Source organism: Alnus glutinosa, chromosome 1, assembly GCF_958979055.1.
Source record: "Alnus glutinosa chromosome 1, dhAlnGlut1.1, whole genome shotgun sequence".
In the NCBI taxonomy this organism is placed as follows: domain Eukaryota; kingdom Viridiplantae; phylum Streptophyta; class Magnoliopsida; order Fagales; family Betulaceae; genus Alnus; species Alnus glutinosa.
In genome coordinates this window covers 32629231-32640619 of record NC_084886.1, presented here as the reverse complement: position 1 = coordinate 32640619, position 11389 = coordinate 32629231, and the positions used below count along the sequence as shown (strand labels likewise).

Sequence of the window (11389 nt, the reverse complement as noted above, 5' to 3'; positions counted from 1 at the left end):
TCTCTTTTAGTGAGAGAAGACGAGTAGTAGTAGTTTTTATTTAAAGTTCTCTTTGAATAGCAGTGAGATTATCTAGCTAGGGGAGTGATCCTTACACTCTTTGTGTACAACAATGGTACAACACCAAGGCACATTGGGAGACCCAATGTGTGGGCCCCACTCCAATGTGCCTTGGTGTTGTGTTATTGTTGTTCATTGTGAGTGTTTTGATAATTTCCCATTTAGCTAAAGGAATGTGGTAGAAATAGTGAAACTCTATCTAGAATAGAGTTACACTCTTATGTGAGTTTGCTAGCCTAATTGTATATTTAAAGAAACAAACTATGGAATAATATTATGTTGATTATTGTTATGTGAAATGCAGTTTATTGTGTTTTTTTAGGAGATCATGCTTTCTTGAATTAACTATTGGAGGTTACGGTTTTTCCAAACGAGCCAATTTATCATTTTCTATGTTTTGTATTAATTGTTTGCATCACCGTAAGATGCCGAAAAGAGAGAGCGGGTTTGGCCTGCCGTTTGATCCAGAGAGAGAGAACCGTGAAAAGAGGGAAAATCGGGGGGAAATGACCAATTTTTCCTCCCGTAGGTATCTCGTTTAACATTTTTTTAATTATTATTACTATTATTATTATTTTTTTTAAAAAATACCTACTACGTCAGCAGAGTTGGTGAAAAGTTGTGGGAAAGGTACACGAATCATTTCTCTGAAATATAAGGGATATGTGTACTTCCTAAAGAAAAGAATAGGAGGAGGAGGCTTGCTTGGTAGGAGTTTAGGATCCAGGTCCAGTGAGTGCCTCCAATGGCGGAGCAAGAAGCAGCAAAGGAATTAGGAGAAGAAGAGCGGGCAGTGAAAGATGCAGAGACCGACTTCGATGATGGTGAGGAGAAGGAGAAGAAGAGCATGACTCCGTGGGAGCAGCACGCGGGCGTGATCAGCATCCCCCGCTTCGACTACAACGCTCCCTCTTCGCTTCTCCGCCACTCCCATTCCGGCTTCCTCATTACCTGCACCATCAGTTACTTTCTTTGCATCTTTTACTCTCTCTCTCTCTCTCTCTCTCTCTCTTTATGGTATGGCTCTTGGAATTTACGATTCTCAATCCAGAGCTCCCAAATAAGTCCACGGCCTTTAAATTCTTAGATTTTTCAATTATATCCCAGCTTTCATTGTTTTAGCATTTAGTGTAATTTCATGAAATAGATACTTATGGTGAAAGGTATATGGAGTGGAAAAGTTATAAATCCTATTTATTTATAATGGGTCGAAGGTTTCAACTTTCAATGGTATTAAAAAAGCCTTAAAGCCTAGAGGCTTTAGAGTGTAGAACTACAAGTAATGCAAAAGAAGTTTCTTTTCTTGTGTTGTTGTTTTCATATATCAACTCATCACGACTTGATGTATGCTTCATATAGCTGCCTGCTTTGGATGGCATAGCTGATGAGGCATGTGAATGTGTGCTATGCTTTTTTCAGATACTAACAGAAGCATAAAATTATTTGTATTTTTTTCTTGTATGGGTACTGATCTGGGTATGCAAACTTTGAAGAATAATTTGAAATTGAGATTGCAACTAGTTCTGCTCTTAATATTTAAGCACGTGGATCTCATTGAAAGAGATCTTTATAAAATATGAAAAGCTCTCTCTTAATCTCTTCAGAAGTGTATACATGTGTTTCTGAGTTGGAAAAATGGAGGTCAAATTTTTTTTTTTTTCTTTTGTTGTCAGAGAGGGAGAAAAGTGCCACCAAAGAAGCAATGTCTATCCTTGGAAAGGTTTCCTTTTGACACTTACCTGTTTTACTTTTTATCATGTGATCTCTCTCTCTCTCTCTCTCTCTCTCCCGGTGTGTGCATGAAGTGCATTCAACTATATATTGCAGACAAAGCTTCCATTTTCCATAATAAACTTGCAAATCAACCATTTTTATAGCTAACTATCTTGTTTGGATAGAAAAATTTCTTAAAAAATGTCTGCCATGAGAAAAGCTGCCTTTGTTGTGATCAAGTATTTACATTTGTTACCTGAAACATTCATTCTTTGTACTCTTGGGCGGCGGCGTTCCTCGCACCTTTATCGTTTAGTTTTAATGATTTTCTTGTATTGTTTTCTTTTTCTTCCTAGATGCCTTTCTTGTATACTTTCTGTGTACTTGATTGCGCTTTGCGCTTTTTAATGATATTTCTCTTACTTATCAAAAAAAAAAAAAAAAAAAAAATTTGTTACCTGAAAGTTATGTTTCTTCTTAATAGAGCCAGGTTTAACGAATTTCATTACCACAATTGCTTGTGGCATAGTGATATTTCATCTCTTTGTCACAAGGGAGGTTCTTTTTTGTTTATTGAATTGAGAGAAGTTTTTGAGTTTGGGGAGGGCTGCCACCCACTCTATAGTCAATTCTTGCCTTCATCGATCCCTCCCCCTTTCAGTAAAAAAAAAAAAAAAAACCTACTATTGCAGCTGTGTTCTTATCTTTTCCTTTTGAATTTTACTAGTGTGTGTGTCCGCGTGTGCGCGCATGCCTGCATGTAGGTTTGAAGTTGCATATGAGTTAAATTTTTGAGTTTTGGAATTTAGCCACAATTTGGTCCATTTTCTTTCATGTTGATGCTGACTTTTAGGTTATTCTGAATTTTTTGGCAGTATGTACGGTCCTTTAATAGTGGCAGCTCTGAATGTGTGGAGAACTTGGATGATAATGCCATTACTAAGAGAAGGAAAATATGCACGGAGGACCTAGATAGGGAAAGTATCAACTGCGGTCAAAACGAGAATGCTTTCAATAACCTTGGGAAAACTAGTAGTAAGTGGTTTCAATTAGTTCCTTGGTAAGGTGTTGGGATCTATATGTATCAAGGTACAGGTGTCTTGTGCTTTATGATGGCAGGTAAACATTCCAAAGTTATTTGTTTGTCTCCTGCAGGAGTGGATACAAATCTTAACAGAGATCCTGTTCTTTCACTGGTTAAGCTGACAAGGAGTGGTTTGCTTCTACTTACCTTCCCCAGAGACACTCCAGCTGACACTGTTGGTATTGTATCGAATATCATGGAGTCTCTGGAATCGGGGATTTCAAGATCACCACTGTAAGTTGCTCATTTGCCACATTCTCATGTGTGTTCTGGTTGGAAACATTTAATTTTTGCTATTAGTATTTGTTAGATATTAACTGTCTTTTCCTGTTTAGTAGTACAACATAAAAAGCTTTCCCATAAATGGATATCTGTCAGAGAAACTGCTAAAAGATGCTGGAAAATACTTTTTTTTTTTTTTTTGAATTTTCTTATTATTCTTTGTTTACAAAAAAAGAGACTTGTACACATCTACATCACGAGTTACTTTCTTTTTCCTATATTTTTTTAAATGGTTGAATTATGAAAAACGGATGATAGAAAGCTGATGGGATGTTATGCAAGTTAGAATAATAATAAAAAAAGAATTGAAGACTATAGAAACATGTGATTCAAATTAGAATTTAAGCAAAGTTTGTGGACAGCTTAATCCATGACCCATTATATAAGAATAGCTCTCATAAAACACCGTACTTATGGCTTCCCTTGTTGCTGAAAATTAAATTTATAGTCAATCAATCTGGGAGAAGAGGTTCAATTGTACTCCTTTCTTCCTCCCTTAATTAGAAAGAGAATAACAGCTAACTGGATAAAAATTGTAGTTTCTGCATGCGTGGATGCCAGAGATTGTTATTCAAAGTTTTCAATTAATGATCAAACCTTTGGGAAAAAAACAAATAGTCACTTTATTCCTATTGGATAACAATGGCATCTATCTTGGTAGGAAATGTTACATATATTGCAGAAACTATATTAGGGGCCAATGGTGAATAGTATAACTAGTTGTTAGTTCTGTTTGTTTGTTTGTATGTTTTTCTTTTTCTTTTTCTTTTTTTTTTTTTTTTTTTTTTTTTTTTTTTTTTTAAAAAAAATTTGTTAGCTTACACTATGTGGATATTGATGTTGCTCTCTCTCTCTCTCTCTCTCTCACACACACACACATTGGCGCGTATAGGCGTGTCCCGACATTATTTTTTTGCTAGTTGGTTGTTTCCGGCAACGACATCAACTAGGTTCTCGTTTTTGGTGCCTGGTTTTCTGCAATGGGGTATTCAAGTATTTTTTGCGTCAAATCAAAGGTCTTCAATTTTTTAGTAGCGTAGGGGTCATAAGTCTTACGAATCGTTGAGAAGTGTAGAGGCGTATCTTGAGCAGTGGGCAAGGTTAGCGTGGCGTGGTTGGTGGGTACTGGAATTTCTCTTACAAGGGGATGGGTTGAAGGTTTTCATGAAGACATCTAGAGTTAGGAGCAAAGCTTATATTGCACAAAGTTGTGCCAACAACCATGGACGTTATCTGGCCCTTGTTGAATACAGAAGTGGTTTTAGAATAGCTTTTATTATTATTCTAAAAGGACGAGAAAGGAGGGGCTAGGAGAGTTGTGCACTAGAGTTGTGTAAATGTGGCAACCCGATTCAATAACATGGCATATTTTTCTGTTTTTGAATCAAGTCGACAAGAGGTTGGGAGACTGTACGTACATCACCTTGATTGACAACATTAAGGCCATTGTTAAATCACTAGTTCTTCCAAAAAAAAGAATCAGAATTTTGTCACGTTCAGGAGTGAGAGGTGTGCTATGGAGCGATGGTGTTGTGTGGAGGCCAAGACTTTCGTTTTCACAGTGGTAGAAGGTGCTTCGGTGGTGAGATTGGAAGAAAGGAGGAAGTCATTCTCCGGGCTGGTTCTTCTTAGTGCTCAAAGCTTAGAGTGGTTGGTGTTGACAATGGAGAACTTGCAGTGGTGCCTGGAGGAGAAGGACTTTATCAGGTCTCTCAGAGAGGGGTCTAAGGTACTCATAGTCAGACGAGGTGGCAATGCAGCTGGAAGGTTTCTTGAAGTGGCAGTGTATGGGATGGGTGGTCGGAGAGGTATAATTTTCATTCCAGAAGGTCGCGATGGGAGGGGCTGGAGGAGTTTTGTCCTTGAATTGGATAAAATCAGTGCATTCCTAAAAGTTCCGCATAGGTTCGGAATGGGCCGTCATGCTACAGTTATAGAGAAGTCGAGGAGGAATGGTGAAGACGCCATTGGAGGGTATGATCAAGGTGATCCTTCTAGAACTCTCAGCAAAGATGGTGCGCCTTCCTTTGCAGCAGTTCTGCGTTCAAGACCCGGCCGTTTGGAGGAGGAGAGGTCGCTGTCTCAACCAGCGATTCCTCTGGCTGAGGACAAGGGTGATCGCCCGGGGAAGAAGAAGCTGCCGGTAGTGATTTCGAGTGGTTCTGATAATATGATTTTTCAAACGAACCCGGTGGGTAAAGACCACTGTTACCGTTGTGGTTCTGATTTTGCGAAGGCCAAGAAGGTCTCTACTGCTCGTGACAAGACCGGTTGCGTCCATGGCGAGACTTCCACAGGAAATCAGCTGATAGGAGAGTTGAACTGGTTTTCCTCTCTCTTGACCTGGAAAAGCCAGCTGGAGAAGTTGAAAGCTGATGTGGACCAAGCTTACAGCAGGGTGTGTGATGGGCTTCTTGAGCTTGGGCCTGGCCTAAAGCCCAAGATTAATGGGCGGAAGAGGAAGAATAAGCCCAAGAAGAAGAGGAGGCTTCGCTGGATTCAGAAGGGTCCGAAGCCCATTGCCTTAGACCTGAAAGATCGGGCTCTGTCTCCCGAGGAGGGTATGTCGCCGGCGAAAGGATTAGTGGGCTCAGGTAATTCTCCGGCAACTCCTAAGAACTCCGGTGGGCTGGGTTTTCTTTCTTCTGATACCCATGCTCCGGGGATTCAGTGTGCCGGGTGTTCTTGTCCTGAGCGGGATTCTCGGCCAGAATTTGACGGAGAAATGTCGGAGGGAGAAAGGGGTATGACTGAGAAGTCGGGTCTGGCTCCAAAGTTACCAGAGGTTGCCGGAGATCCTATTTTCGTCCCTGTTGTCCCTGTTCCAGTTAGACCCTCGGTACTGAGCTTGGGGACTGTCTTGTCCACTCCGGTTTTGGAAACTCCCAAAGACCCGGATGGTTCTGCCAAACCCATTAAGGATTCTCTTGATATGCTGACTGGGTGGGCTGGTTCGGGTTCTCCGGACTCTCTGGTCTCTGTGGGTCTCTCTCCACTTGTTTTGACTCATAGTTCAGGTCCAGGAGTTAGGAAGGGGACAGAACTTGCTTTACTTCCAGAGGAAGAGCCTGTACCTCTGTCTTTTATTGATAAGGTCAGGGGAGTTTCTGGTAAGAAGAATCCAGAGGGCTTTTTGAGAGCAGTTCTAGCATATTGCCAATGGGTGGGGATTACTTGCGACGGCTTTGAAGATCAGCTTTCAGCTGTGTTCGAGGCTATCATCGTCAGTAATGATAAGAAGGAAGCGGATCCTAGCTCTAGCTTGAGCATCAAAGGTAAAAGGGAATTAAACAGATTAGTTTGTTCTGTTAATTATGATGTCCATAGTGGCAGCACCTCACGTGGTAGGTGCAAAGGAAGGGCTTATGGTGGTTTTCTATGAAGCCTAAAATCCTCTCTTGGAATGTTAGAGGGTTAAACGAGGGTGCCAAGCGGTTGAAAGTCAGAAATTTGTTAAGGCAATGGAAGGCTGACATTATATGCTTGCAAGAAACTAAACTGGATTTTGTGTCTAAAATTTAGTGCGAAGTCTGTGGAGTTGTCACTTTGTTGATTGGTGCTATTTAGCTTCTCGCGGGGCCTCTGGTGGTATATTGATTATGTGGGATAGAAGGATTGTAGAGAAGATTGAAGTGTATGTGGGTGAGTTTGTTGTTGCTTGCTCTTTCAGAAGCGTTGCTGATAATTTCTCTTGGGCTTTTGCTGGTGTCTACGGTCCTAACTTTGACTCTCTTAGAAGTTCCCTCTGGGACGAGTTGGCTGGCCTTTCTTCTTGGTGGGAGTTACCTTGGTGCATCGGGGGTGATTTCAATGTCACTCGCTTTCCTGCTGAAAGATCTAGAGACGTTCGTCTTAATGCGGCTATGATGGAGTTTTCGGACTTTATCTTTGAGCAGGATCTTATTGATTTTCCTCTTGTAGGAGGGCCTTTTACGTGGTCTAATAATCAGGAGATCCCCTCTTGGTCTCGCCTTGATAGATTTCTTGTTTCTCCAGATTGGGAAGTCAAGTTTCCAGGTTCTCTTCAGAAAAGGCTTCCAAGACTGTGTTCTGATCATTTTCCTATTCTTCTTGATTGTGGTGGTGTTCATTGGGGTCCCAGACCGTTCAAGTTTGAGAATATGTGGATAAAGGCTGAAGGGTTTGTGGATAGGGTGCGTATGTGGTGGGAGTCCTATCGTTTTCAAGGTTCGCCCAGCTTCATCTTTTCTCAAAAGCTTAAGGCATTGAAGATTGATCTCAAAAGATGGAACGATCAGGAGTTTGGTAATGTGGATTTCCGTAAGAAAATGCATATGGAAGAATTGTGTGCTCTTGATTGTTTGGAGGAACAACGGGGTTTAACTCCTGAAGAAAAGGCGAGGAAATTTGGGGTCGTCAGAGATTTGGAGAATTCTATTTTGCAGGAGGAGATTAGCTGGAGACAGAAGTCTAGGGCTCTTTGGCTTAAAGAGGGTGACAAATGCACCAAATTCTTTCATCGGATAGCCAATTCGAATAGGAGATCCAATTCCATTGAGTCTCTCTCTGTCAATGGTTCTATCTCTTCTGATCAGCAGGTTATCAGGGATCATGTTGCTCAATTTTATAAATCTCTTTTTGCAGAACCTCTCTGTTGGAGGCCTAGGTTGGATAACCTTGTTTTTGACAGCTTGGATGTGGGTGAAGCTTCTTCTTTAGAACTTCCTTTTGAGGAGAGGGAGGTCTTAGAGGTGGTAAAAGGTTTGAATCGTGATAAGGCTCCAGGTCCTGATGGGTTTACTCTTGCTTTCTACCAAGATTGTTGGGAGGTGATCAAGACCGATCTCATGGGGGTATTCCAGGACTTCCACACTCAAAGTAAGTTTGTCAAAAGCATTAATGCCACTTTTTTAGCCTTAATTCCGAAGAAGATTGGGGCTATGGATCTTAAAGATTTTCGGCCTATTAGTCTTGTAAGTGGTGTCTATAAGATCATTGCTAAAGTTCTTGCTAATAGACTCAAAAAGGTGGTGGCGAAGATTATTTCGAATCCCCAAAATGCTTTTGTGAAAGGGAGGCAAATTCTTGATTCTGTTCTTATAGCGAATGAGTGTTTGGATAGCCGCATCAAATCAGGTGAGCCTGGGTTACTATGTAAATTGGATATTGAGAAGGCTTATGATCATGTTAATTGGGACTTCTTATTGTATATGTTGAGAAGATGTGGCTTTGGGGAGAGATGATGTTCATGGATAGCGCATTGTATTTCATCGGTGCGTTTCTCGGTTTTGGTGAACGGCACCCCTTCTGGTTTTTTTAGCAGCTCTCGTGGTATTAGACAAGGTGATCCTCTGTCGCCTCTTTTGTTTGTCATTGTGATGGAGGCTTTTAGTAAGCTGTTCTCTATTTCTGTTCAAAGGGGTTTTCTCTCTGGCTTCTCTGTGGGCTCTAGAAGCACTGGAGTGATTAATGTTTCTCATCTTTTATTCGCAGACGATACTTTAGTTTTCTGCGAGGCTAGTCCTGATCATCTCCTCTATCTTCGAATGTTATTACTGTCCTTTGAAGCTGTTTCAGGTTTGAAGATTAATTTGGATAAGTCAGTTTTGGTAGCTGTGGGTATTGTGGATAATATGGATGATCTTGCTGGCATTTTGGGTTGTGGAGTCTCATCTCTTCCTTTAAAGTATCTTGGTCTTCCATTGGGGGCTCCTTATAAGGCTAAGTCTAGCTGGGATGAGGTAGTTGGGAAGATCGAGAGACGTCTGGCTAGCTGGAAGCGGTTGTATTTGTCGAAGGGTGGCAGAGTAACCCTGATTAAAAGCACTCTCTCTAATCTTCCGACATACTTTCTATCTCTTTTCCCTATTCCTTCCAGTGTAGCTAGTCGTATAGAGAAGTTGTATCAAGATTTCTTGTGGGGTGGCATAGGTGAAGAATTCAAATTTCATCTGGTTAATTGGCCCAAGGTTTGTTCCCCTATTTCAAGTGGTGGCTTGGGCATCAGGAATTTGAGGCTCTTCAATAAGGCTCTTTTAGGGAAGTGGCTGTGGCGCTATGTCCATGAGAGAGAGGCTTGGTGGAAATCAGTTGTGGATGCAAAGTTTGGACCTACTCGGGATGGTTGGTGTTCTTTAGACCCCCTTGGGTCTCACGGAGTGGGGCTTTGGAAGAATATAAGGAAGGGATGAAGTTCGTTTCGCAACCATATCAGACTCATGTTGGGAAATGGATCCAGGATCCGTTTTTGGGATGATGTGTGGTGTGGTGAGGTGCCTCTTAAGGAAGCTTTTCCAGTTTTGTATGATATTGCACGTGACAAGGATGCTCTTGTAGCAGACCATTTGGTTGTGGTGAGTGGGTCTTATCAGTGGGATGTTAGCTTTTTCCGAGCGGCCCATGACTGGGAGGTGGATGTTTTGGCCTCTTTTTTTCTCTTTGTTGTACTCTTCCAGAGTGAACTACGAGGGGGAGGATAAGCTTTGGTGGTCTCCTTCTCACAAAGGGAAATTTGATGTTAGATCTTTCTATAAGACTCTTGCTTGCAAAGAGGCTATTCATTTTCCTTGGAAAAGTATCTGGCGGACCAAGGCTCCTTTGAAAGTGGCTTTCTTTGCTTGGACGGCAGCGCATGGGAAGATCCTTACTTTGGACAATCTCAGGAAGAAGCGGGTCATAGTGATTGATAGATGTTGCATGTGCAAAATGAATGGGGAGTCAGTGGATCATCTTCTTCTCCATTGTGAGGTTGCTCGCGCTTTGTGGAACGCCATCTTTAGTCGCTTCAGTTTGTCTTGGGTTATGCCTCTTCGGGTGGTAGATTTATTCGCTTGTTGGTGGACGGGTGGCCGCTCTCGGAGTGCAGTCGTGTGGAAGATGGTCCCTTGTTGCCTTATGTGGTGCTTATGGAGGGAACGCAATGATAGGCAGTTTGAGGACAAAGAAAGAACTACTGAGGATCTCATTTCCTTTTTCTTTCATTCTTTGTACTCTTGGTCGGCTGCGTTCCTCGCACCCTTATCGTTTAGCTTTAATGATTTCCTTGTATTGTTTTCTACTTCCACTTAGATGCCTTTCTTGTATACTTCCTGTGTACTTGATCGCGCATTGCGCTTTTTAATGATATTTCTCTTACTTATCCAAAAAAAAAAAACATTAAGGCCACACAATATAGCATGAGCATGAACTCAATACCAGAGTTCCATAACACTGCAGCAGAAGCACAATAACATGAGAGAGAATATCTACGTAACACATTAGATTGACATTAAACATCTATATGATCAAAGCTTGTACATTGTATCTTTTACATTTAAAAGAATGACTATATAAAAAGTGTCACATACGACATAGGCCATATACAAAAGTGGTGTTGGTATGTAATAAAAGATGCACAATACAAAAGTGGACTAGCTCATAGCCTGACACTAATATCCAGCATCCCACATGCTCAGTCATAGTAGCCCAAGTACAAGGTTACATGATCCTTGTCTACATCTTTAACACCTACATTAATAACATGATCCATACGATCGTAGAGTTAACCACGTTCGCATAAGCGGGTTTATGAGTCCACGGCCTCAATAAGTATAGAAATTACTAACTTTTGCAATGAGCCGACATTTCACTTTCTACATGAGCTTATAATTAACAGCTACCTTAATTTTTCATTTCCTTTTAAAAACACCGTAGTTGATAGAGTAAACATTGTAGCAATGAAAACATTTTAAAATATATTACTCAGTTGTGAATGTATATATATGACCCAATCTCTCACTTGGAAACATACACATACAAACCCATCTAATACATCTCTCTGTGTACATTATATATATATATATATATATTTTTTTTTTTATAAGAGAAATTTTATTAAAAAAGCATAAGGCGCCCCTAAGTACACAGGGAGTATACGAAAGAACACCCATAGCCAACCCACAAAGGAAACCAACAAGCCCAAAAAGAGCTTAACCCCAAACCCAAAAGGAACACCCAAGAAGCAGCCCACAAAACAACCCAACTAAACCCACAAGGAAAAAACCCAAAACCCGAAATCAAGACACCTCAAGACCCACAAAGGCTCTTTTGGCGAGCTATTATCCCGTCTAGGATAGCCAAGAGCTTCTTGCGGTGACCCCCATCCATCACCCACCCCATCCTCACTATGAACTTCTCACTCAATTCAACCGCCTCTGAGAGGCACGAACAACGGAGGATAGGTTTTGCCAACTCAGCACCAACACCAGCAGAGCTACTTGGTGTAGGGGCAGTAGAATCGAGAAAACCAGA

General features: G+C 41.2%; 1 protein-coding gene across 2 annotated transcripts in view; it reads left to right on the top strand.

The window, feature by feature from the left end:
* Positions 1 to 695: 695 nt before the first annotated feature.
* The window catches only part of LOC133878580 (uncharacterized), a 28740-nt gene continuing 18046 nt past the window's right edge, over positions 696 to 11389 (top strand). The window contains exons 1-4 of one of the 2 annotated variants that reach the window (XM_062317158.1): positions 696 to 1022; positions 1734 to 1780; positions 2649 to 2808; positions 2929 to 3091. In XM_062317158.1, coding sequence (XP_062173142.1) covers positions 806 to 1022; positions 1734 to 1780; positions 2649 to 2808; positions 2929 to 3091 — 587 coding nt within the window. In that variant the 5' untranslated portion in view covers positions 696 to 805. The remainder of the gene's footprint in view (positions 1023 to 1733; positions 1781 to 2648; positions 2809 to 2928; positions 3092 to 11389) is intronic. The other variant, XM_062317153.1, reaches the window with a different exon arrangement.